At 43.2% G+C, this 27,660-nt stretch overlaps 1 protein-coding gene across 9 annotated transcripts in view; it reads left to right on the top strand.

Annotated features, from left to right (window-relative positions):
- LOC110986281 (uncharacterized) overlaps window positions 1-27,660 on the top strand; it is a 191,933-nt gene that overhangs the window by 77,579 nt on the left and 86,694 nt on the right. For 6 of the 9 annotated variants that reach the window (XM_087141348.1, XM_087141349.1, XM_087141350.1 and 3 more), the window contains 2 exons: window positions 18,199-18,306; window positions 23,142-23,177. In XM_087141348.1, the coding sequence (XP_086997474.1) occupies window positions 18,199-18,306; window positions 23,142-23,177 (144 nt within the window). Of the gene's footprint in view, window positions 1-1,496; window positions 1,517-1,606; window positions 1,753-18,198; window positions 18,307-23,141; window positions 23,178-25,372; window positions 25,393-27,660 lie in introns of those variants that run through there. The other 3 variants (XM_087141354.1, XM_087141352.1, XM_022248035.2) reach the window with 3 other exon arrangements.

Genomic DNA, 27,660 nt, shown 5'->3' with positions numbered 1-27,660 from the left:
GGGGGAGGACATAGGGGTGACTGCTGGGTATGTAGTTCGCGAACTTCTTGTCTGACTGAATGAAGCGGCGCATAGTCTCTCTCTCTTGCAGACGAGTGCAGAGAGAGAGAGATGCTGTAATGCTCTAGTGCCAGGGAAACAGTTCTTGCAGTGCCCTACATTTGTGGGATGGAGAGCTTGCATACCATGCAGGCAGTTGGCAGGGGATGAAACAGTTCTTCCAGAGGACCAGAACGAGTCAGAATGTGTAATGATTAAAATGTTTTACTTTCCACAATACAATAGCTTTGGTAACAATCCGCCAAGCCCAATAAACATATCAGAAGCAGTTTCCTTGCGGATATCAATGATTGTTTGTTCCAATCCTCGCTCATAAATGCGGGTTGAGAAATACACAAGTGGAATTTTTTTTGGGTGGTAATTTATTAATCTCAAGCCAGACGTTCGTGGAACCGACCTGAATTCATAGCAGTTCAACTAGGTTCAGTAACCACAGCGCATTCAAACAGCTGGTAAAATGGGCACTACAAAAGAGGGCTACACTACAAAAGAGGGCTGTGCTTTCCCGTGTTGCTAAAACACGCACATGGCGAATGGGTGAAATGCCCGAATAGCAGAAAAGTTGAAATTGTGTTGCATGTTGAGAATCAACAAAAGGGAAATTGTTCTCTGCATACACTGCACTGGATTTTAACATCTTTAAAACTAATTTCTTGTTTGGGAATGGCTCAAGTCCTTTAACATCTGTCACTTTGCTGGAATCTTGACACCAAGTCTCATGTCCATGTTCTAGTCAGCTTTTCAGTGCAGCTAATGTCCTTTTTTTTGTAGTTCTCACTTACCCATACACATATCTTGCACGTTTTGGAATATTTTGCCTTCTGAAATCCACTTCATGCCTGTTTAATGTTAAAAGGGTCAATACGTTGCAGTCCCAAATCCATCCGAAATACAGCCAAACTAGGTGTCGGAACTTGGCAGCTTCGGGACAGCGTAGATTGATAGGTGATCGATAGCTCAAGATTGCCGTGGGCTTTGAGTGGTGTGCACAATGTGTACATTGGCGTGTTCCACCCTGTCCGTTTGTTGTTCACAGAAGGGCTATCACCACTGTGTGGTTGTTCACATGCATGACCTTGTTCATTTTGAAAAATAATGGTGAAACCAAAGGAAAAAAAAAAAAACACTCATTCGTGTCTGTGTAGGAAGGCATAGGGCCACAATGAACAGTCACATAATGTTCCCAGACTTCCATAAATGATAAACTCATGCGTACATTCATGCGTCCACGCACATGCACCTGCGCAGCAACTTGAATTGATCCAGTGTTTGTGTTCAACCCCCCTCCCCCCCTCCAAGCATCTCAGCCGGTGAACATGCGTCACCCAGCACCGGTGAATAGTTATCTTGTCGCCCAGTGCTCTGCCAAGCTGGGTGGGGACTGAATTGTTTGGAGTACCGACACATTGTCGCATTTGTTGAAGAGGGAAGGAAAAATATAGAACATGCACTTGGGGTGAGTTGATTGTACTCTTTTGAGTTTGTTCAACATTCTGCATGTCTACCAGCATATTCTGTTGCAGTTAACATTTATGTGGACTTTTGTCTATGTTCAATGGGTACAGTTTTTGATGGGACTGTTTTACTTCACTGACTTTTGTGGGGTATTTTTTTCATACCGTATACATGTATGTGTACAACGTGTATGGATGTGCTGGTACTGTGCCACAGAAATTGATGAACTGAACAAAGGTATGTTACAATGTGGTGTGCTTAGAAGCTTATTACATTCCTGAATTTTTAGGTTCTTAGTAATTTTCAGAATGGTTTCCGTGGCTATGTCGAATTTGGTAAGAGTTGGATGCGACCAGTGTGCGTCTGGTGTCGATCAATCTAATTGATTGCTACACCTGTCTTCACTGGCCATTGTAGTTGTGTACTTTATAGACTTTCGAGTCCCATAGGAACCAGATAAGATTTTATGACTTCCTGGATGTCTCCTCTTCCACTTTCAACACACACATGTATTTATTTTACTGTTTTATTGCAACTGTCCATTTCCTGGATTTGTTACTTTCCAGAAGAGTGGAAACAAAAAGAGAGACGTAAAGACACGGTAGTAGGAATGTTCATTGGGAGGGTCATTAGTAAAACTACATTCCAATGGTATTCCCAGTTTGGCAACTTTACTGACAGTAAGGTTGTGTGGCACACTTTGCTGACCTCAAACCATAATATATGAGGCTGAATGGCCAAAGCCTGTGTGTGAGATTTATGCGAGGTGGCGCATTGTGACATTATGAGGGTCATGCATGGTGTGAAAGAGGAGTAAGTGATTGTCCGTGCACATCACATGGATGCTCATCAGTGCAGATGTTCTTCTATTGGAACCTGACCACCTCAGTAGCCGAGGGTCCACTGGGTCACCAGTAACCAACTTCACAATTCCCCAGTCACTTCTCATATCAAGAAAAGGAAAGATTTCCAAAGTTGGTGTTTTTTTTGTGGTGCAGTTTCAAAATAAAAACGGGGCTGCATTGTGTGAGCGAAAACATGTTTCAAAGCTGTGCTTAAGGGTTTTTATCAGTGTTTTGGGACAAGAAGGAATTGCTTTTTTAATGCATTTAACTTACCGGTAAGTTTTTCCTTTTTTCGTGGGCATTTTTACGTATGAGATCAAGTTTATTGGTACCAAGGAACCTGTGTTTTGACTTCAAATTAAAGTGGGGTTTTCCCGCAGTGCCCGTACATGCGCACCAGTGGTGTGAATGCGCTTCAACACAAACGTTCACCGGCCATGGAAGCTGAGCTCTCAAGAGCTGTCTAACAGAAAGAAACCTGAGCCAGGGAATAGATTCTATTTCTCTGCCTTCCCCTCCCCCCCCTCCTCCTCCAAGATGGAGAATGATGGATGGCGTAGCCTCAATCCACCCAGAATGCGAAGGAGAGGCAGACTTGCCTCTCGCCATGAACTCCAGCCTCAGTCGTAACGGGCCGTGATGCATCACCATAATCACCAGGCTTAGACGTATGGTAGATGCGTATGCAGCTGTGCGTCCACATTTTCAACCAGCATTCCCCCCCCCCTTTGGATTTTGAGCACATTTTAAGGTCATGCGTTTGGTTGTGCTAAGGACTTTTCAAAACATTGATATTACCTATTCTACATTCAGCAAAATTGTTTTTTTGCGGAATGGCAAATTCTGGCCGAGAGTGGTCCAAATTTATTTCAAATGAAGCTCTTGTATACACATATACGTGTATATATGTGCCCTTTTTATGTGTGTACATAAATGTAACTTTAAAAACCCACTCACCCTGCAAAAACTCTCATATTCCAAAGGAAGAGGCTTGGGTTTGCACGGATTAAGAAGAGGGGAAAAACAGATGCGAAGTTCTCCACTCTCTATAAAGTCTGAGGATATCACCCCCCCCTTAAGAAATGTGTGACTTTGACTCCCGGACATAATGCCTTCACAAGTGGAGCAAGTGTCAGTGCTGAATCCCCTTGTTGAAAGCGAGAGTCTTTTGTGCCTGCTAATCAGGGGCGATGATGGATCGGAAGGGGGTGCGAGAGAGGGAGAAGGGATGGCAGCGCGCAGCACAGTGCCGAGAATCACTTGTGCACCAGCCATCCGGCCAGGCTGTGCTGGGAGGCGCTCGTGCGAGACAACATTGCACATTCATTAACCCTAGACCTCCCAGATCATTGGCAATCCAGCAAGAGAGTTTTGACTTGACCGAGGGAAGGAGTGCCCACCGCATTGTTGCAGTTCACCCCTCCCCTCTTGTCATACGTGTTCATGGAATGCTGTGATAGTGTTGCCTAGATAACCAATCTAGACCTGCAGGCCTGGAATGGACCTTTATTTGCTGTCATTCATATTCATTGAGCAAACATACAGATTTTCAAGGAAAAATCCTTTCGTTTGGTGAATTTTTGAAATTTGAGGGCATTTCCTAAACTTGGTATTTGTGCTTTGAACTTGGTCTTTTTTGGCTGGGTTTTTTATGGTATGCCTCAGTGTACATGGGTTTTATTTAAAATTACATGCAGTTGCCAAAATTGGAAAGCTCAAAAATTCTGTTCATACATGTATATTAGGGGTTATCGCGCTTTTAAATTGTGTGATGCATGATGAATATTCATGACCTAGCATGCTCACTTCAATACTCAGCTCCTTAGCTGTGCTTTCCGTTCCCAATTTTTCTGTGATGGAGAAAAGAGGTTGGTTGATATTTTTGTTCCTGTTTGCCAGAAATTTAACAAGATTGCCCTCCCGTTAGGTCCAGAATTCTGACACATCGACGCCTTTTGTTCAGGTCATTTCATTCTTGCCCTCAAAAGCAAACATAAATGCGGCATTGTGACATCAGATCAAATAGTCGTGCTGCAAATTTGTCAAAGTTTAACACCTTTCAACTCAGGTGAATTTCACTGCAAATGTTTTGTGTTGTCAAATTTGCTCCACTTTTGCATTTGCCGGAAGTGTGAACTGGCCTTTATACTGCACAGCAATTACTTTCATTGTTTGCAGGATCACTATACCCTCCATTGCATGCCTGGGGCTTCAGTGCATGTTTATTATTGCGCCGTCCCCTGCAGAGTTTTATATTCACATCACCAAGCAAAATTGTTAGTTACGGTTTGGTATCACGGAAGAGAGGGGAAAAAAATGGAGAGAGAGAAGGTAAAAGTGGGGAAAGGTTTAGTTGTTGGCTGGCCGTGCCGTGAGTGGCACCGGTGGAAATGGATACCAGTGTGGCGTGGTTAATGGCTGAGAGACAAAAGCAACCAGCCATGGCTCTGCATCAGGTCGCGTAATTACGGAGAATGCTGCCTGTCCAAACACCCCCCCCAAACCTCTGATCACGTCTCCCCACAGACAGTTTGAAATCCCTCAATTTCACACTTGATGGTCTTCAATCCATTAGAGCTTCCCCCTTGTCTCTCTTTCCTTCTAGTTTTTTTTTTTTTTTCCTTCTTCTTCTTCTTGCCTCCCCACTCGCTTTCCCTTCATTCTTCGGCGATGACGGTAGTGATGATGATTACTCGATAGTTGTGCGGTCAGTCAGTCAGGTAGAAAGCCGCAGGAAAGGCACACTCGAATTGATTCGTGGCCGGCGGCGTTTGGAGAATGAGGGGGACGTCTGTCTGGAAAAATGCGTTTCTTTCTCCCGCTTTTGTTTTCCCCCCTCCACCCGGTTTAATAAAAAATGGATGTGTTTTAGATTACCCCCAAATCTGATCGATAACGATTTCGGCATGAACGGTTTACTTTGCAGGGAGTGTAAGGACAGAGGTGGCGGGACAGCTTTTAATCATCTCCTCCTCTTTAATGTTGCCGTTGCTTTTTTCTCCTCTCGCTTCCGTTTCTTCCGTTCATGCTGAATTGACCCCTCCAATGAGTGCATTTTTTTTTCCCCCCACTAAGTTGGAATGAAGCACGGACGGGCAGAGGCAGCCGCATACATGCGCATGTTACATGTATGAAGGCCCGCATCCGTGTGCCTACATGTTGCTCTCTCTCCCCTCGCCACGCGGCACTTTCCGACCACCACTCGGCGTAACGCCAATGTCGGTTTTGAATTTTCAAGTTGAGGACGGGGCGGCAGACGAGCGCTTGCATATGGGACGTTGCCGTTATCGATCGCCTTCAATCATTCATACGTCTTGCCAGCCTGCGCAGCGTTTGTTTGCCGCCTCACGCTCTAACCCACCCTCCCTGCACACACGGCATCTCAAAAGCTCTACAACTATCATAAGCAGTGTCCTCTTACTAAGAGGGTCCTCTGCTGTGCTGGGCGATATCTCAATATCCCACCCCTAATTGTTATAGTAACGATATCGCCATTGCTGTACCTAACCAAATTTGACTGGTTACTATGCAGTTGGCATATTTTTTATTCTTTTTTTCAGTCTGCAATGTCCACCACCAGTTGTTAACCTCTGAATATTAATATAAACCCACAGCAAGCCATGTTAGGTTTGGTTGACAACCTAAAGTGGTCCCGGAAACAAATTCTACAAAACCCCAGTGCATATGTAAATTGAAAACTGCGCAATACCATTTAGAATAGAGAGGGGGGAAAAAACAAACACAGGTGTGATTTTTCAGCTTCTTTATGGATATCAGGATTTTGGACTTCGAATTCAGGGATTTTTAATTCATTTCAGTTTTTCTACCATTTGCACTTTGTACACAGACCAAGTGCAAAACTTAAATAATTGTAGCCACTGGGAAGAGAAACTTTTGTTGTTAAGCCCGGCAAAATTAAAGTACAAATATTCCATTGTCATTGTCACAATCCCCTCTGCTGGATTTGCAAGGATTTCTGTTCATCCCTGTCGCTTCTTTTCTGTTGACTTAAATACGTATATATCAGTCAAAACCCCTTTTGTGTCCAAGTGTTGAGTGATTTGGCATGTAAGATCTACAAAGCCCCAACCTTCCTAACCCCATGACCGGCCATGGTTGAACCCCCCCACAATAACACCCAGGGCAATGATTTACAGGCAATGTGTGTGCGTTTATTAGCCGAATGCCTGGGGGGCAGGCCAACCTACATGTACTCCCTCTCTGGGAGAGAGGTTGCAGGCAGCCAGAGCCCCCACCAGGGTGGAAGGAGGGTGTGAAAGTCCTGTTACCTGCTGTGAATTATGGAATAGGGGCTGTCAATGTATGAGCTGTCTAATGCAACATCATGGGCCCAAGTAATGCTTGGGGTTTCCATGCCCATGTCCTCCGCACATGTACATGTATATGTACAACCATGTACATGTACATACATGTACAACCATGTACATGTGGAGCCTTCATTGCGCTTGTGTGTGCCCTTACATGTTAAAGTGAGCTACCTGTCGACTGAACGGCCAGTACAGTGTAATTTTTTTTCCCACATGACCCTTTGTGTCCCATGTGAAATTTGTTTCAATTGTGTTTGTGCCATTTCAAGGGTATTTGGGGAATCCTTTTTTTTTTCTTTTTGGCTTTTTGATTCAAATGCGTATTTCCATTGTCATTGAGCAAAACTGTGATGTCATCTTTGGCAGATGCCCCAAGATTTACAGCTGTTTGAGCATGAAGAGTCTCTAGAATTTAGCTTACTCTGTTGTGGTTACTTTTCTTTTCCTTCCGTGAGGTACCAGTACTTGACAGTAGAGCCAACGAGCGACCCTTTCTCACATTTAGGGGTTGAACGCAACCTTACTTCCAGTTCCTTGTAACACCGTGACCAAGTCTCTGCAAACTGGGTCACAAGTTAACAGGCAATTTAGGATTTCACCCTTGTGTGTGGTTGACAGAACAGGAAATACATTGTCCACAGCCTTCCAAGATCTCTCAGAATATACCGTGAGGTTTTGGGGTGTACAGTCATAATTCATGTAGATGGATTGCGCCTGCTACATGTAAATCATATGACCTGTCGTGGGTATCAACCTCATAGCAACGATGTGTTTTGAGTGGTGTTTGCAAACAATACAACCAAGTCACTGTATGGTATTGTACCCAGCACATCAGTAGTCTGAGTACGGTACCTATGGTCAGCTTTATTTTTGTTGAATGATACTTATGAAACACTTTGATTTTGGTGGATACCGTGTTTGGTGGATACCGTGTTTGGTGGATACCGTGTTTGGCGGATACCGTGTTTGGTGGATACCGTGTTTATTGATATTTAGTACCCACTACAGGTATACCTGCCAACCATTCAGAATTTGGCAGAACCGTTACAAAAATACAAGCTGCATCATGGATTACGAACTAATCGCCCTTCATTACCAATTTTCTGCAAACTTGCTTCCTTTGATGATTAATGCAATGATTTCATTAGAAACCAGAAAGGCATGGTGTGTCAATTGTTTGTCTGTTTGTTGTCTCATTTGAACGTAATTTAATTGGGACCGTGCGTCATGCATGAACAATATAAGTGCAAAATGTTGAACCAATGTGATCTTAATGACATCATTGGTGCCCGGGCCTACGACTTACTGCACTCAAAATGACGATCACCAGTGTGCGAGTTCAACAGAGGATCCGAAGATACACAAAGTGCTTCCATGTTAGTTGGTGCCCTGAAGTAACTGCTACTTTAAAAAAAAAAAGTTCACCAGTGCTTTCACGGCGCAGGTGATCCGAAGATACTTGAAGCGCTAGTGCTACTGTGCATGTGCGCAGCTTTGCATCAATGTGATCGAGATCCTGACAGTGTGCTGAGGAAGAAGTAAACAAAATGTTGCGAAAGCAATGCGTATCGCAGAAATTCCAGGCTGAATACTCAAACAAGTACCCACTGATTGCTTCTTCGAAAGGCGGAGAACATTACGTGTTTTGTACAGTTTGTCGAGTCCCACGGAGGACTTCATGACATGGAAAAACACGTGGGATCTAAAAAGCATAAAACCCATAGTGATGCAACCAGTCCAGTGAAAAGCTGACTAATGGTTTTTTTTGGTAGTATTACTAGTATTTACTAGGTATAGAGTACCGAAGTGTGATGTCACTGTGAACCAGAAAGTGCAGTACAAACGAATGGAGTACGTGCGCGTGTTCACGCACTGGTCCTCGCGCTAGTGCCTTTTACACACTAATTGTGCACGTGACATATTCATTTCGGTACTCTATATGTATTCATGAGGAATGTATTACAGGTGGCACCCTTCAGATTGTCACATAGAGGTACATGTACACACAAATGTCTTGTACATGTACATTTTCGTGCCTCTGATTTGACACCAGATCAGGCGCACTTATCAGTCTCGTATGGGGTGATACGGTGCACAGTTATTGCAAATACATCTGATGTGTCACACGATTGTGCTCGATTCCTGTTTTTTTTATTCCACAAAGTTGGCAGGCGTGTATAGGTCACGTGACTTGGCAGTAAGCCTGTTCGATATGGTGATATTTTGCAATATTTCGATATGATGTTGATGTTGGATACCATATCGTTCGTAAAAACACAATCGGGATATCGTGCAAATCGACATGCCAAAAATTATTGTTGAGCCGTGCATGCATTACTGCATTTCAGTCACACAAATACTCCACTGAAAACCTCAAACCACAAAGTCACTGTTGGCCCCTAGCACCTGCAAGGGTCTTACAAGTATTAGGGGGAGAACCAAACCAACAGATTGTATGCACGTGTAATGTATTGTACAGTAAACTCCAGCTAAGTCGGCTCTCTCACTCTGGCCGTTTTCCAATACTCAACCTCGTCTCCATCTCAGGCTCTGTCTCCAAAACCAATTCCCGATTGTGAGCCTGAAGCATTTTGATTAAATTGAAGAACTGTAATGTTTGGCTCTTTTGCATCTTACTTGATGTTTAGTGCCACTGTCAAACTTGCTATTGCGCTTACAACTTCAAAGTCAGGTAGTAAACAAACAGGTGAAGCCTGAACTGAGACAAAGTCGAGTATTGGAAAACAGCCTACATGTTAAGTTCGTTCAATAAGGCGACCCCCAAAATGGTTAGAGTGCATGCGTGTAGCCCAAGAGGGGTCCCAAGTATTGATGTACTCAACCACGTGCATGCATCAGTTGGGCAGTGTGGGGATTGTCGCTCAACGCTTCTAAGCAACAGCAGTAAAGGAAACTGATACCGAAGCGTGATATTTTTATTGCCAACTTACACAAAAGATTTTTTTGTGGTCTTGTAGAAAAGGGACCGAGTGAAACATGCCGACTTATGAGAAATAAATGACGATTTAGAAATGAGGTGAGGGCATCAATACCAGTAGCCCCTCTAGTAACACGCATGTGCTCTGTCCATTTTTGGGGTTGCCTTATTGAGCGAACTTTTCCGCTAATGTGTGTCGGGAAATGGCTTTTTCTGTACTGTGCCATGATATGATATGTGATAATTTAATGCCCACAATTTCCATGTTGAAATTTGCTTTCCACCAGCATACATGTATAAGAGTTCTAAATGTAGAGATAATACAAAGGCCTGTACATCGGGTTTTTTTTTCTTTTTTTTACAAGGCTCTAGAGACATGGTGATTTCGGTTGTGTTTATTTTATGAATGGAAAATGACATCACGATAATATCGGATATCGCGATATTTTTTCATGATATCGCGATATGAAAAAAAATGAATATCAAATGGGCTTACTTGGCAGGCGCAATCAGTCTGTTTGAGTAAATGTTGACCTCAAGATATTACTGCTAATCTGGCCTTAACAGCTAGGGATAGAGCTTGTAGACCTCTGTCATATTACCTACTATTCCCGTGGATGGAAATGTTTGTGGAAGTCCCAGCGTCACCCTTGGTTGGGTTTCATAATTTTACCCCAGAATATACATTGCGCATATGGCCCATTACTTTGTAAGAGGGTCGTATCTTCATTAAGATCGTGCCTTGGTGTTTCTCATTTAGTGTTCTGATTGCTGGCAAGAGTATTTGTTATTTGGTGAATTAAGACCTGTGCATACTTCGCGCGAAAGCGAACGCGAATATGTGATGTCTAATCAAATATTTGCGCTGCTTATTTGTAAAAGATGAACACATTTCGACTCGAGCGGAATTTTTGTTGCAAATTTTTCGTGACATCAAATTCGTTTACGCTTCTGCAGTCTGAACCGGCCTTTACTCTTTTGCTGTTGCACGGACGACCAGCGATAATTGCACCAGCCACTGGTGGGCAAAAATGGACTGATGGGGAAAGAACAGAACCTGTTGTCAAGGTCCTTGCCATTAGATATGCCAAGCAAGCCTATTTAGGATGTGAGTTGTGGCCTACCCAATGCACTTGAATTGTAGTTATGTGTTAGAGTTGTATGGGTGAATGTGTCAGTGGGAAACATAAAAGTGCATGCACACTGGGCGCCCCTTTAAAAGTAACCAGAAAGCCCTCTTCCCAGAATATTCCCTCGATCGCAAATGAAGGAACCAAATATGAGAGCACCTGCGAATTTCAAATGAATTAAAAACTGGATCCTTCGTGTCGAGGCAGCACCCCCTCTCCCCCCTTCACTCGTTTCACCTTTACCCCTGCGCATCCCCAGATGATGAGTTGATGCCTGTGAGAAGGTTTGGCACCCACGGGGGGGAAGAGAGCAGAGGTGTTAGTCTGCGGTGACATAACGTGTGAATAATTCAGTGGGGCCCCTAATTTATTGGCCACAAATGTTGCCGGTTGCGGAGTGTCGGCGAGGCTCCCCCCCGTACATGTTCCTGCCACCTTCTCGGCTCCGCCGCAAGACTGCTGATGACGATGCCGCCAGTTATTATCATTTCATTCCTCTCTTTTTTTTGGCCTTCCTTGCAATAATAATAAAGTGCAGATGATAAATCTTGCACAGCGCCCCCCCGTGAAATGCCTTGGGCACCTCAGAGAGACAAGAATATTCAGGTTATCCCAATAATAAATCTTGAGAATTGAGTTGGGAAATGTGTATGAAAAAGGAAAAGGTGATCTCAGCACCTTAAAGTCTTTTGCCTTATCTAACTGCTGGTTTTTTTTGTTTTTTTTGATGTATTGATTAATAATTATTAACATCCTACGATTTGGCCAGTCCTATGCATGGAATTTTATACTCGGCAAAAATGTTGTAGTATTGTCTGAAGTTAAGGCAAAGCTGAAGATTTTGGCATATTCAGAAAGTTTTCTAACCCCTCAAAGTGTCTGAGGTTTCATGATAGATTTGAAGGCTGTTTGTGGTCCAGTATGCATTCAAATTGTGCCTTGCAAAGGAAATTTGACAGCCGTGGAACATATGCTGTAGAATTTGCCTGGCTTGTGTTGAACTTCATACTTGCTGGCAGTACATCACAGATTCTAATTTACATTTCAATTGAATTAGGACCAAGTATGATCTGGCATTTTACAAGCCACGAAACTTTTATACATGCACATGCATGCATTACAATGCCACATGATGTCACTCACTGTATCAGCACAGGCGTATTGTTTACAAGCAGGCAAGTCATGCAGAGAAAGCCTGGTCCATTTAAAATTAATTGCGATACACAAACACATCCAAATGCTGTCCTCTGGTTTCCTCCAAGCTTGGTGTTTTCATTAAACTCCCTGATAGCCAGTGTCAGTGACCTTGTTGCCTCAATAGTGGCCAACCTCCCTTCCTCTCACAAACAGGCTGAAATCCATCTGCTCCCCACTGTCAAACCAGAGTGTCCAGTAACCCAAATAAACCCCCCAGGGGCTTTCATCTGGACTCTTTAGCCAAGCCCCTCCTCCCCACCTCCTTGTATGTATCTCTGCCATCCTTGTGGCAGGCATTGTACTCTTTTCATGCCCTCCTTTTACCTATCTTCCCCTCTGTCTCCATCTGCCCCCCCCAGTCCACAAAGCGTGACCTTAGAAAAGACAAGATACAAAGCGGGGGAGATATATGGTAGATCGTGTTCCTTTTCTGTCATGGAGTGGAGTAGAGGTTCTCATCGGTGGAAGAAGAGCACTTGTCCGGCTGTTGCATTCTTTCTCGAGCCCCCATCCCATTAAGAAAGGACTCAACCCCTGGAGAACCCCTTCAGTTTGCCAGAGATGAAAGCTGTCATCAGAGCCCGTCTGACCTCCAGTACCCTCTTGTCTGCATGCAGAAGGACTGAACCAGAGGGCTGTTTTTTTCAAATCCAGGATTTGTCCGGGGATGTAGCTTCATCCCAGCTCTGGAATCCGTTTTAAACGTCCTCTGGAAACGGAGCGGAAATACCCAAAAAGATGGCTGGGGATTTTATAAATAAACAAAATGGAGGCCCCTGTAGCTGAAGAGAAAAGCCATAGAGGACAGGATTCACAGCTGGACTCGTAAAGCCAAACCTTGAGACTGCAGCAAGCTCGAAAAACTCTTCTCTCCTCATTCAGGACCCAATATTATGGCAATGCTTCACAGTTAGCGCAAACATTGTGCTTACCAAACGTTGTGCTAACTGTAGCAGAAAAATCGCACTGCTGTTTGAGCACTTTTTCACAACTTGAGCAGGCTAATGGTTGTGCGTGCATGGAGATTTTGTATCGTTTTGTCACTGATGTAAACAACTGTTTCCTCCGGGGTGAAACTTGCTTTTGCTATGCTTACTGTTAAATTATCTTGTCGGTGTGAAATGACGGAGGCTCTGTTCACACAAAAGCCAGCTGTGAATTTTGTCTCAGGAAGAAGTGTCAATTATTCTGATTGGGTTGGCAACACAAATGTGCATCATTTGCCATCCATTGTCAAGACTCGCTAAACAGTGTCACTGATGTCTCCTACATGCTACTCTCTAATAAACAACAGTGTTGTCCCAGAGCCAGATAGACCACAGCACAGAGAGACCTTCTTACACCTCAGCAAGCTTTAGTATAGTCTTCTGATGAGGGTGGGGGACAAAACAGTACCCCCTGGGCTGGATCTAACTTCTTCCCCTCAGCAAATGAGGTCATCTTCCTCTCCCTTCTGTACAGTGGCAGGACCCAAATGAAATAAAGAGAAGCGATCCAGGTTCTGAATGCTAGCTGTGTGTCAGGGGGAACCAGCCGGTAATGGTGACACAATGGGAAGTGACAGGCCCAGCGTGAGCTCTCACCTTGATAAAGTAACCGGGCTGATTGCAGCCCCAGGGCATGTTTGCCACGTTTAAGCCATGCTTTTGGGTGGTTTACCCAATCACCTGCCTCAAGAAAGCGAACAAGGACTCTCCAACACCTAGACCAAGGAGTACTGCACAAGTTTGCATACCTAGTAGCTCATAATTCGTACACCTGGGGTTTTCAGGGGAGTATTTCAATTAACATTTGAGGCACTAATAATGCTTTCGTGTTGGCAAGTAAGGTACAAGTCAGTAAGTGCTTTGTCGGTACCTATTTAGTCTGCAATTCATCAACTAGTCTTAGAGCACAGAAATGGCTTTATACTTTGTACAGCCATAATTATAGCAATCAAAACAATTGCTAATACAATCAATACAACTGCTGTAAGTGATAAATGAAAACATTTCCCTCTTGTTGTAAATTGTAAGTTTGTACATTCCTGCCAGTAACTCTGTCTGCCCATATAAAATGGCGTTCATTGACCATAACGAAAATAAAGGTCTATATGCTCATTTGATATGAAGTCAGGGCTCCAGACCAGGAACTTGGCAGTCGGTGACTGTAATGAAAAGAAAGGTCCATAATATGCATGTTTGATGTGAAGTTGGGGCTTCAGTCCAGGAACTCCCCACTTTGCATGGGCGAATACTACAAAGTGTTCTTAATTGCTGTGTGTAGAATCCAGTGCATAATTGACAGTTCAATCCATCAGGGATGAGATTTCTCAGCTTTTTAGCTGATTTAAGCTTTTTCTGTTTTGGATTTCAGCTTTTTTCCTCACTGGTTTCAGCTTCTTTATGCCTTCTCTCAGCTGTTTTAGCTATTTCATCACTGGTCAATTTCATCCCTGATCCATTACCAATGTGTTCGCTGCTCACAGAATTTCGATTTTGGTTATGTGTTCCTGGTGTGCCTTTTCTTTTTTTTTTTTTTTTTAACTAACAAGGGGTAGGCATTTTGGGCCATCGTAAAGATATGAATGCTATTCACCCTGGGAACATCTGGATCTCTGGGGTGGTTTTATGAGAGCGTTTAAAAGGTTTTTGCCTGCGTCTGGAGTTTGAGCTGAATAGATGGCTTGCTGAATCCTTTTTCGGTTGGCTATTAATTGTTAAGTTGCCCGAAATGATCAGAATATGTTGCAGTATGGAATCAGCGGCGTGGAAACGAAAGACTTTAATAAATTAAACTGGATCACACTGTTATTTCGCTTGTGGCATTGTGCCCTATATGATAACATACATGTACACATGCATGTACATGCAAACCACAGTTATGCTTGACACTTGTATCAAAAATTCAGTTTTGGAGAAAGGGCAGTTTGTTCATTTTTTTTTTTTTTTTGGTCTACCGCTAGATGGTCTGCCCATGGAGCCATGGTATTATGCCTTGCAGGGTAGTATAATGAAACAATGGGGTGCAGCGAGCGAGGAACAGAAAATGGATGACAGTCTTGACCTTGGGCATTACATGTAGATAGGTCTATTTTGGGATTTCGTTGGTCACTTTTGTGTGGCTGGTATTTTGTACCTTTACTCTGATTGGTGGAAATCACATTTGAGCCACTAGTTCCCCGCGTAAATTATGCATGCATTTGTCAGTCCGGTATTTACTTCGAGGAATCAAGAGCTAAAGTGATGTCTTAATACAAGTCTGACACCCACAACATCCATTGGGAGATTCAGCATTTACAAAAAAGACGGGCACCAGACGTTTACAAAAGGGGTCAACCCAAATTGAGGTGAACTTAACATATATATACAGGGCATATTTTAGGGAGTAATTTGTGTCTTTAAACTTGTTAAATAACCATAGTTAAATAGTCCATCTTCAATAATTACTTTATAATTGCTTAAAGCTACAATTATTTGTTGTTTCTTATAGTAATATGTATGTATGTTTGTTTAAGGGCATGCCTAACTCAAGCTTTGCTTTTAAGGTGTTGCCATCTCTTCTGGCATATATATGTCTTTTAGACTTGTCTTATTATTATTATTTCTGCCACGGGAGGAAATAAATGTGTGTGTCACTGACTGATGGACATGTTGACAGCAAAAGAAACCAACCAAGCAAAATGAAAGGTACATTGTGTAATAAAAAAAACTACAAAAATGGAAAGGGAGGGATGGGGGATCCACCAGATCTTCCACCCCCCCCCAGCTTGATGTGTTACAAACATCCATTCGTGGTATGACGTTAGTGGCGGGTAGTCAAGCCCAACCCTTCCCATATTGCCTTGCGGCAGCTATTTGCATGACAGCACCAGAGGCGATGGGGTGATTTTCAAATTAAAACTGCCATCAGTTCCGACACGGTCGGCCACCAATGACAGATCAATGTTATCTGCATTTATTGTAGCGTGCGTCGCTGTAATGAAGTTTCCTGTTTCACGCTTTGTCTTCTGCGCCGCCAGGGGCAGAAATCAGATAACAACGCCTTTGATTTCTGCTCAGAGGGGTGGATATTCATCCCTGTCACCAAGGGGGGAAAAATATGCTCTTAACTCATCCAAGTCAGGCCTTCTTTAAATGTCAAAAACTTCTGCCGTGTTGAATTAAAATTGACTTGCGTTCTTAGATGGAGGCAGAGACCGTATTGCTGCTTAAAAAAATATCCCTCGTCAGTGGAGAAGGGTAGATTGTTTTTAAGTTTGATGTCTCACCAACTTCATAGAAATGTTAATATAAAACTGTAAATATTTCTTTTCCAGTAAGTAAGCGGACAGCTGCATTTGCGTGTTTGAAGATTCAACACTTCATTCCAGCACTGAGCTGAATTAAACATGGCGGAGTGTTGTTGGAAGGAACTTGTAATTTGCAAGATGACACGATAACAGGGAATGCGGAGGCCTACTTTTTTTTTTTTTTTAAATTGGGAGTCCGAGTTGGAAAACAAGCCTTGAACTGCCAACAGGATATCAGGACAGAGAAAGAGCAAATTTTATGTGAACGTTTTTGTCGCATTTGCTTGAGCAATTTTCACAATTTTAGAAATTTGATTTATTAGGCTAGAAGTACTTGTGCCTTTTCTTATTCTTCATCCTTCAAATGCACTTTTCCCAGTCTCCTTGTCCTTTGATTTGCATGGACAGCATTTGACAATGTATTGAACAATTTCAACACCCTTCTCCCCTGGGAGGGAGGTTGTTGTTTGCCCCTGTACATTCCCCCTTCCCCATGTGACATCCTCTTCCTTTTCATGTTTGTCCATTGTGAGTTCATTCACAGGTTTCATGTGTGCGTCCTGACAAGTAATGTACAAAAAAACACCCCGTGTGAGTTGTACAGAGGATCAGAAAAAAGTGTCCGCACGTTGGCTTAGCTTGAAGAAGAAATGTTTTCCCTCATGTGTGGAAGATATTTTCCCACTTATATCAAAAGGTGTGAAAATGTCTTACCCACTGTGGGAAATCTAAGTGTGAAAGGAGTTCCCATTTGCAGGTTACGCACATATTTCAGTTCCAATGTTCTGTATGTGTAGACATCGCAGGAAAAAAAAGCAACATTCCCAAAGGTAATGTATCAATGTCACAGACTGTGTATATGCTTGTAGAGGTCCAGACAGTCCGGCATTGAGGAGACAGTTTCTTTTGTCAGGATATTTGGGGCTGACTTGTAGGGACAAAACTTTGTCCCAACAAAGAAATTGTCCCCGAAGTAACCACATTCAACACGCATGTACGCGCAGAGCCCCTTCGGTGCCTATGTGTGAAAATACAAATGTAAATTCCCCATGCTGTAGGTGCATCACGGAGGGGGAGGGCAAGGAGATACTCCCCTCAAGATGAAAAAAAAACAGATATAAACTTGACTGCCCCCTTTATCAGGGGAAAAACTGGCACTGTCCATGCCTCGTTGTTAGAAGACCCTGTATTGTACATGTACATGCACATGTTGTTACATGTATTTGTCCCAGTCAGCCTTTTGCAATATCCGAATGCCGCCGCGCACACTTAGCACAGTGTTCGCACTTCGTATGCGTGTATCTGGTTTTTTTTTTAACTGTTACCCAATTGTTAGGAAATGCACAAATTGCCCAAGAATTATTGATAGTGGATTGGTAAAGCAGATGTAGTGGCACCAGCTGTGGAGTCATCAAATGGACCGCTCATCAGTCGTATTATTGAATTACATGCACATTTTGCAATCAGTTGGATGCTTGGTGGAAGTGTCTTTGCAGACTTGTAGCCGAGGTCACATGCTAAGAAGTACATGCACAGCCTGTGTCATACCGCATGTTTATAGAGACATATTGTTGTGGGCACAATTTTCCCCTTTTCTGATAACCAATAACCTATTAGTTCTTAAGTTACTGTACATATTAAGTTACATAAATGGCACCCAATTGATATCTTGCACCTCTGAGTTTGATGCAAGTGCCCGGTTTGTTGACTTTGCAAGTTTGTTTTTATATATCTTCTGGCTTCAGCAATGTATCTATTACCATTGTTGGTAATATTTTATTCGAACAAAGTATGGCGCATCTGCTAATTTTCACACGGTGGGCTTGTTCTCAGAAGAGACACTGCAAAAGTGAACTCATTATATGTTCACGGACATTTGGACAGGAACTAAAAGTTCTTGCCAGAAGAATTGTGTTTATTACATCGGATATTAGTGGCCTTATTAAATTTTGGGGATTAATTGGTCTCATTGCAGAACCGGTCTCCTCATCGTGGATTCCTGCCTAGTGGAGACAAAAACACAAGGCCTATAGCTGCAAACGGCAACACCAATCGACCCAACTCACAAGATCCGTCAAGCGACGTAAGTAACCCTTTCACTCGGACGTGGAGGTGTAGGGGGAGAACAGCACTTGAGTTGTCATTTTGAAAGGTTAATTCCATTGCAGGTTTTTCTGCCTGACTATCTGGAGTCATTTTTCCTCGTGCCCAAACCTTGGGACATCAGCTGCCATTTTCACAAAACTTGGCATAGTTTTGCACCATTCATAAGCCTTAATGCCAACTGGTGACCGAAGGGGGAAAGTGGGTCATTTCCCCCTTTCTATAGTTTTCCGACTGGGGACCTGTCCCCCCTCCCACACACACAGACACACACTTTTGGCAGGTCCTATAATAGGTTGGGGATACTTGATGCCTGATGTTTTCCTAATTAGTCCCCTTTGAAAATCATTCTGTCGCTGCTGCTTATGCCTCAAACTTCGGAGGAACTTTGCACAGTACGCAGAGCTGTATACAGGAGAGCAGTGCCAACTTCAGACATTAGAACCAAAATGGCTGTTCATTTTGTGTGCAGTGCCGCATGCAGCTGCTGTGTGCTAAATGTCCATGTGCACTGATGCATAGTCCGCCATTTTGGTTCCAATACTTGAGACATTCATGCCGCAACTCTCTCTATGAGCAGCTCTGACTGCACACAATATGGCCGATTTCATTAGCATTGGCTTTGTTGTGCATTTGAATTATATTAACATTTAACATCTTTGATGCAACGGTTATTCTTGCTGTGCTACAGCAGTCAATAAACAGTGGTCAAATTAGCTCCGCCCACCATTTTGGATATACATGTACATGTATACTTTTGTCTTTTCTTTATTGGAACTGATCAGTGAATTTCAAATTTTCTCACAACCTTTCTCTCAACAAAATTGTCCATCCCCTCCTAAAAACAAATTGGTGGATTTCTCATAGAACCCGGATAAATGAGTAGGGATGAGCCTTACAGCGAGCACAGTTTGTAAAATATCCATTTCCAGTTCAGTGCAGTTGGTACCACCTAAAAGCACCGCTGTTAGCTGTTGTGCAAGTTGCAGACATACGCAGTGGGTAATTTGGTGACATGTGCCATAAATTGTGGCACAACTGGCCCGATAAAAATTAGACATTACATGTACAAGTGAAGTTACGCCAACTACATTGTAGTTAAAGTTATTGTGCAATTGGCTGCAGGCTCAGTGTGCAGGACAGCCATAAATCCCCTAAGATGTTGCTAATGGGTATCAAATATCTGCAGAATCAGGAAAATGTTATCGTTGACGATTGCACATTTTGTTGTATTGTTGGGAGGAGGGGGTTGCAGATTCAGGGTCTTCAGCCATTTAATTTTCACGATGGCATGCCTTGGGCACCAGTGCTGTCAGGTAGTCCGCTTTATAATATATAATAGCGCTTTATAATAGCGGTACGGTGCTGTATTACTGAACAGTAATACCATTTAGTCTCACCCTAGATATTACTATTTAGTCTCACTCCAGATATTACCATTTAGTCTCACTCTAGTATCCTCTGTATGTCTTGGTTTTGCATTTTTGGAGTAGCGAAATGTTGCTTTATTTTTCTTTCCTTTTTTTGCTCAGTCAAGTGCTGTTTTCTGGTCCATTGTGGAAGGGCTTTTTTTCGTTCTTTTTTTTGCAGATTGCTTTTGGTTTGGTTTTTACAGTCAACTTCAACCTGTGCCATTTTGGGGCAGAATGTTGTCACTATAAGATATTTTTGACCAATTTGTAAACCAATCCTTGATGAAAATCAGTATGCAGACACAGCTTCCAGTCCTTCAAAATAGTCTTCACTCTGGTAGCACGTATGTTGAACCCACTGCCCCCAAACTGACTCACCCTCGCACTGGTTTACAGTGCTAGCCCCTCAATTTAGTGACCCCCAATAGAACAACAAACCACCTTCCACCACACCATATCTCCCCCCTTTTTGTCATCGGACCTTGATATCCTGACCTCCACCCCCCTTCCAAAATGAGAAGCTCTTAGCGCAGTGTTGCATGCCGTTTAAGCCTCATCGATTCGCCAGTGATTACACGGTTATTTAACGTGACTGTCCAGGAGAGGGGCAGAGTTGCATACCGTCGTGGAGAAAGGGAAGGGAGAATGGCGAGAAATGTGTGACAAGTGCTATTGGCTGTTGAGTCACCTACGGGAGCAGCCATTTTGTGATTTTTGCCCGCGAGGCGATCTGGCCATATACAGGAGTTCATTAATTGTTCGTTCGGTTGGGTTGTCAGTATTTCACGGCTGGGCACACTACAAGATCACATTTAGCCGAGAGGGGGAGGGGGGAAGAGATAGAGCAAAGAAGAAGAAAAAAGAAGAAAAAAAATGCTGATAACACTGTCAATGTTGACACGATGCAGGCCTCACCGGAACTATTTTGTTGACGTGCCGCAGCTCGGCTGGGCAAGTGGCGATGATGGGACGGGCTCATCACCAGATTACCAATATCCCGCCACTCCGTTCCCAGGTCCGGGGATGACAGGAATCGTGGGATAGCTACCGCGGTTGTGTGTCCCACAGCATTAACGATAATGTCAACAGTACTCTGTGGTACGGGACCCATTCAGTTTGTAAAGAATATTGTTTGTGGGGAATATTATGGAGGAGTGGAGATAAGGTGCGATTACAAAGCTTGATTTATAAATGGTATCTGTGGCATGTGACAAGGCCAGATAGGGACAGGTATCCATTTTTTATGCACCAGTGGAACAAAAAAGGTTTAACTGAGAAAGTGTTGATAGTGTACCTTGGCAAATTCACACAAGTCAGTCCTTGAGTAAAAATGTGTGGAATCTCATATTGGTAAACATAAAGGCAGTACATGTACACGTCGAAGTGCCTTGGTTTTCTGCAAAATAAGTGTTTTAAGATCTCTCCAAATTTCAAACGCCAAGCTTGTTAGCAGAGATGGAATACGTGATATCATCTTTTTCAGGCAACAGTGTGTTGCCATATGTGATTGGAATTGATGTACAGGGGACAGGGAGGTAAGGTTTGGAAAGTGATGCTCAAGTGAATAATTCACATGCCCTGTATTTCATGCTAAAAGCCATTTGTTTGAAAGAGTATCCATGTACATGACCCACTTGGAATAAAATTGCAGAAAACAATTTCCGTTTGATTCTTACCTGAGTCCCCCCTGGAGGGGGATCCTGTACGACATATCCTCCTTCCTCCTGAAAATAAATGTAGAAAATAGTACAGGATGGAATTCGGAAAAAGGCATCTGGACGGTAGGCTACAGCGGGCAAACGATATTGAGCATTCTGTTCCTCCCAACGCGGCATCGTGAACCCAGGCGAAGGGCTATAAGGTAGCATTCGCCGGGGCGTAGGGGACTGGGGGAACGATGCTAGGGGGCAAAAAATCCTTACGAGCCTTGACAGAAAAAGCTTTGGAGGATCGGATGAACAGGCGCAACAGTGCCTGGAGTTGCATGGGTATCAGGGTGCAGAGGGACTTTCTTGTCTCACCTCTTGTTTTCCCCCATTTATCTCTCTCTCCCTCTCATTTTTTTTTTTTCAGGGGGACAATAAGATTTTGTTTCTTATTGATGACATGTGATGTTTGGTAGGTGACACCGTCAGTCGGGGCTCTGCGGGAGTTGGGGTGTTTGCCCGGGCAGGCAGTGAGTCATGGCACAGCGGCAGCGTGTGTTCACTTTGCCAGTTTGGGTTTAAGTGTCAGTCCCTGTAGGATTGGAGGGTCTGTATTGCACAGAACGAAGGCAACATGCACATGTACTTGCATGCGGTATGCATAACTCTGTATATAAAAGGCGTGCATGTGGTGTACAGCTTGCAAATTGTCCATGTGAGACGTGCTTCATCCAGTTCAGGAACAGATCTTTTGCTTTCTGACTTAATAATTATTGTTTTGGCATTCGAATTAGAGCAAGGTTTACCTTCATACTGTACATGTAACTGATTAAAAGAAATTTAACGTTTGTCTTCAAACTGCGCCATACTTTCATGACTAAAAGAATTAGTTTTTCTGTAAAGCAGAAAAAAAGTGGTTAATACTGCCGTATGTGTATTTCGCCCTGGTACTCATGAAGAGAAAAATTTCCTATCGCCTGCCATACTGTACCCATTTCTTTTTGAAAACATTTTTAAGCAATAAAATGCTTTCAGCCTTGTAGATTTTAAGGCCTAGATGGTGTACATCAGTGTCACTGAAGTTGGCATGAAAGGCTGTCTCCACAAATTTGTCCATGTTTCCAGGAATTACAAATAGTTGTCGTAGTATAGTATAGTAGTTTTTTTATGACTAGTGGTCCTAGTTGTTAGTTTTGTGCAAGTTCTTCCCCGAGAACAGCAAGCAAGCCAAAGGATGATTAGAAATACGTGTGATTCCCAGTGCAGTGTGCCACCAGCAGGTTGCCACAGAGAGGTTATTTTTCAAGCTCACGGTTGACAAATGCATGGCCCCCTTGTCGTGAATGTCATTCGACAATTTGAGGGAGTGTGTGATTGAATGGGGCCTTCCATACCTCACAAAAGAAACCCACCATTTTATTAATTAATTCCCACAATGCACTGGAAAAAAGCCTTTCTGTGGCAGCCTCTTGGTGGCGCACAACATTGTGAATCTCCTGTATACTGGCATAAGCTGGAAACAATAGCCTCATCGGTTTGTTGCAGAAACTCACGTCAGTCTTTACATCAGATTCTAGAGGGTATGACCGGAGAGAGCAAAGCTTGAGTCTGTCCTGTGAGTTGGTTGCCTTTGTGCGTAAGTGTGCAACCGAGTCGGGCAACTTGAGGCGAATAGACTCAGGAAATTTGTTGAGGCCAAACGCTGCAAAGGTTTTTCCTCATTTGATGCTGAAACCCTTCATTTCTCCTCCCTTCAGGTGAGCTCCCACTCTCGGTCTGGAAGTGGTTATATGGTAAGTACATTCTGCCAAACAAACATCCCCCAACCTGACAGTAATGTAATGGAAAACACCCGCCAGACTAACCCGACTTTCTGTTTATTTGAATAGCGAACGCATAAACTGTGCCATATTTTCACCCAAGCAAGCAGCAACCCGTTAGTTCTTGTGTCTTTTTGCATCGTTTTACTGCGTGAAGAACAGGAGCCTAACCAGTATTGCTGTTGAAAGAGAACAGGCATTTCTAAATGTTACTTATCGGAAGTATGATGTGACTTTTTACTGCAAAAAATGTTTGAAAAAATTCTACGCCAGCTGGATAACTTTTTATAGTGCAATGAGAATTCTTCAAGCCAAAAAAAAGTAAATAAATAAATAGAAACATTTGAGTCCGTAGGTTTTTGTTTATATGAAACAAAAAGCAGGCATACTCAGCTAGCACATAAAATTACATCAATTTATTACATCGTTATACCCCTGCTGACGCCATAAATTACTCTTAATTACACAGCTGTTTGCCCTGAATGTGTGTACATTTCCCCTTCCCATCTGTCAGTGCCAAACTAAAATTCATTGCCACCTTCCCTGCATTCAGGCTTCCATGGTTTGCTTTCGGGCCGTCGCCATGTAAAACTTGTAATGGAGGAGCCGACCCGACCCAGCCACCCCCACACCTTCCTTGCTAGACACCCGAGGCAATTTTTTTTTGAAAGTCTAGGCATCGGATACCAAAGCCTTCCAATTACTTCCATCTGACCTTTTCCATCATTTAAATAATTCCGACTATATTCAGTCCCCCTTCCCACCACCTCTCTGCTTTGTGACAATGCACATTATTAATTAACCCTTTAATTATACATGTAATCCATTTTTAGTGGGGGGGTTTGGGGTATTACGCTGTCAACGTATGTGGTAGTTTTTCGCTTCTTCTCCATCTGCTTCTCCTGGAACTGCAGCAGCAGATATCAGCATTGAAATTTTACGCGACGATGATTACTGGATTAAACACACATGTCCGCACACGGCAAATTGTTCCGTCGGTCTTGTCTATCCCCCATCTTCCCTTCCTCCTCTTAGTAGCCCTCTCATTGCGACCTGATTGGATTCCCAATCCATTCCCCTTCCCCCCCCAGGGGGGGAGATGGAGGGTGAGCCACCAAACGAAGAGAGAAAGACGGTGAAGAATAAACAGCAATGTTTGGCAAATTAAATTTTGTGGTGCGACATGTCTGGTTGGCCCAAATGAGATTAGCAGAATTAGAGAACCCTGGTTTTCACTCTTTACTTTTTTTTTTTAAACATTCTTTTCCGTGGGGAAGATTCCACAGAAATTTCTTGTGCAATGTAGTTGTGACATTAGAGACCATAAGACCTGGTGTGGGTAAAGAATAGGCGTGGAGTTTGAAAAAAAACACAAGTGGTGCAATTGTTTCAAGAAACCCACCTGTGTGTATACGAGACCATTTGCATATGTAATATGCATCAGAAATCCAAGCACTTCACAGTTATTATAATCTCTGTTGGTCAGGCCACGAGATCTTTTCAGTGCAGCTGCTAGGGACGAGTGGGGGCCTGCTCTAGTCCACCGTCACTGGAAACCCCATCCAGTCTTCTCCGTCCCACAGAAGTGGTCTGACAGCCCACTGAGTTTGGCCTGCCTGAAAATAGCAGCCACAGGGCTTGTAAAGCTGGCTGCCAGTGTTCAATATTTTGAGTGCTGAGTTTGTTCTAGGCAGCGCTGTGAAGATGAAAAAAAAAGCTGTCTGGAAATGACCGTAATCAACTTCTAAGATCCCCCCCCCGAAATGCACTAGACCTGAACTCCCCAGCTATTTCAGTCCAATTTTTTAAAACCAGTCTTCACCAAATTTAAAAATTGAACTGGAGAAAGTGAAACCCTGTTTATAATCCTGGAGGGTGTGAGGCTGTCAAAAAAATCCGATCCATGAAGACTTTAATACTACAATATCCTTGGTAACGTTATCCATACACGTGAATCGTGTACATGTAGATGTTGTGTAGGCTTGAAACAATCACAAATAAAACCGTTTTACGTATGAAAGCGATACCTACTTCAACAAATACCACATTCTTGTTTTTTTCCTCAGTAAATTGGTGTCTGCCGTGAGATCTTGAAAGACTACCATCGTGTCTCTCTTCCCGAAACGGACGTGTGATTTGCACGTGTTTCCCTGCAAGGCACAAGTTGCGTTGTGGAAGGCCTAATTGGGTTAGGATTGAATTTGTACTTCTTTGAGCACCATAACAAGATTTTACATTACAATTCACGGGAAACGATTGTGCACGTATTGACACAGAACGTGGTTTCACGTCCAGGAAATTGTTGTTTTTTGTCTTTGCAATATGCTGGCACAGACAGCCGGAAATGCATACATGTGTATATGCAATTCCGTCCTCCATGTCCAGACACTTGGTGCCACTCCTTTCCACACACAAGCTGGCAGAGCCTACCCCCAGCTGCACCAGCTGTGAATTTCCAGGTCTAGGGATACACTCTGTAACCCCCCCCTCCCATTGTACGGGCATGTACCGCAGAATTTGGCGGTATTCACGGTACATCGGCACTTAGTTATCTCCTCAGCTGAAATGGGGTCGGGAACACTCTGTAAATACTTAAGCCCGTGTTGAAATCCAGCTCTTGATAAAAAACAAAAAGAGTTGACACGCATGAATAATTTAATACAGAGGCTGTGAGTTTTCCCCTGTTTTCATTTCCAAAATGAAAACAACGCGCAAACTTGCTTGTGACAGACTTGCCCGAGTGTGGGATAATATTTTGATAGAACGATGCCCTGACTCTAAGCATGGGCTTAAGCCTTAGCCAAAGTAACAGCTGCTTCATACGCTGTACACACAGCAACATGGAAAAAGGAGATGCATCAAAGAAAAGTCCATAGTCGTGCAAAGCAAGAAGGGGAAAAATATTGATGGCAGGAATGAAAGAGGAGAAAAAGAATAGAAAAAAAAAGTAAGATTAAGGACGGAACTCGGACGACAAAAAGGTGGAATCCTTGCCGCAATTGGAACGGCACAGCACAGATGTGGATGGCATTGTCAGTTAAGCCCGCCGAGGGAATGGCATGATCCCTTTCATTTACGGAGTCACGTCGGGAGGGGAGGAGGGATTACCCCGGGGCTTTTGTGCAGTGATGGAGCATCGCAAGCCGAGGGACTTTTGCCAGTAAAGAATGGATGAGGGGTACCCCCCCGTGGGACGCCTGGCTTCTGCACGCTGTGTACCCAGTAGCCTGTATCAGTCAGTTGGCTCAAAGATGAGTGCTCTATGACATGAGATACGTGTACATGTACATGTACAAGACAGGCATGTACCGAGTGCTTTGTTTTTCCACCCGTTGTCCTTTCCCAGAAATTAATTTCCCTTCCCATTTTTTTTTCCCCTTCCCTTTTTTTTTCTGGTTGGCTCGTTCATTGAAAAAAAGTTGAGCAAACACCACAGCGCACACAGAATCCAGCCGATATGTTAAAATCATTTAGAATTGCGAGCTTTTAATTTTTTAGGATAAACTGGAGGAACTGATCCTAGGGAATTTCTGCAAACCGATTGCCCACCAGAATTTTAAATGGTAAACAAGGCATTGATTTAATCAGAGTTATTGGCATGCTACCAGTACTGTGAAATAGTTTTACTATTTCATAGTGAGTTTTCATGAGATATGTTTACTATTTCATTGTAAAAGCTGCATTTGTGCAGCATTGTTGCTTGCATTTGAGTATTTAACATCTGTTTCAATACTGAAAAAGACTTCATATGTTCATAGCTTGTGTTGAATAATGCAAGTCGGTTAGTGATTATTACAATGTACTGCAAATCTATTTTTCATCAATGTCAACTGTACACATTTGATTGAATTTCAATACATTTCCTTGTTCAACAGTTGAAGAAATTTTGGTGTAATGTGAACAGACAAATATAGATGACCTACATGTAGTTTTATCAGATGGGATATAATTACATGTGCTCAGGTGCTACAACCCCCGCAGTGTTATAAATCCTTGAATTTTGGCCATTAAAAATGCAACTGACTTGCACAACTTCCTTGGGTTACTGCAGATCATCCAGATCAGAGCACCGAAAATCTCTCCCTCTGGCCATCTTGCTAACTCCCCCCCTTCCAACCTTTCTCCTTTTCAAAAGCCAGTCCTTGTGTGTCCTTTTTTCTTCCTCCATGTAATAGTCGCAGACCTCATGGAAAAAAAAAATCTGAAATCCCTTGATGCCATACACCACCGGGCCTTTACTGGATGAATTAGATAGCTAAGTCCTATAATTTCCCCTGGGTCCGACATCCCGATGGGCCAGCTAAGCCATAGTCATTCATTCATTCAACGGCAGCCTGTCTCTAACTCCCTCTCAGCTCCCTCTTTCCCCCACCTCGGTTTTGTGGATTTTTTTTTTTCTTTCTCTTGGAGAAGACAGGAGGTGTTTGAACAGAAATTCTATGTGATCCGGGCGGCC

Source organism: Acanthaster planci, linkage group LG09 (assembly GCF_054643075.1).
Source record: "Acanthaster planci isolate LZ-2023a linkage group LG09, COTS_SCS, whole genome shotgun sequence".
Taxonomy (NCBI): domain Eukaryota; kingdom Metazoa; phylum Echinodermata; class Asteroidea; order Valvatida; family Acanthasteridae; genus Acanthaster; species Acanthaster planci.
Note: the sequence above shows the minus strand (reverse complement) of the source record. Positions and strands in the feature narration are given on the sequence as shown.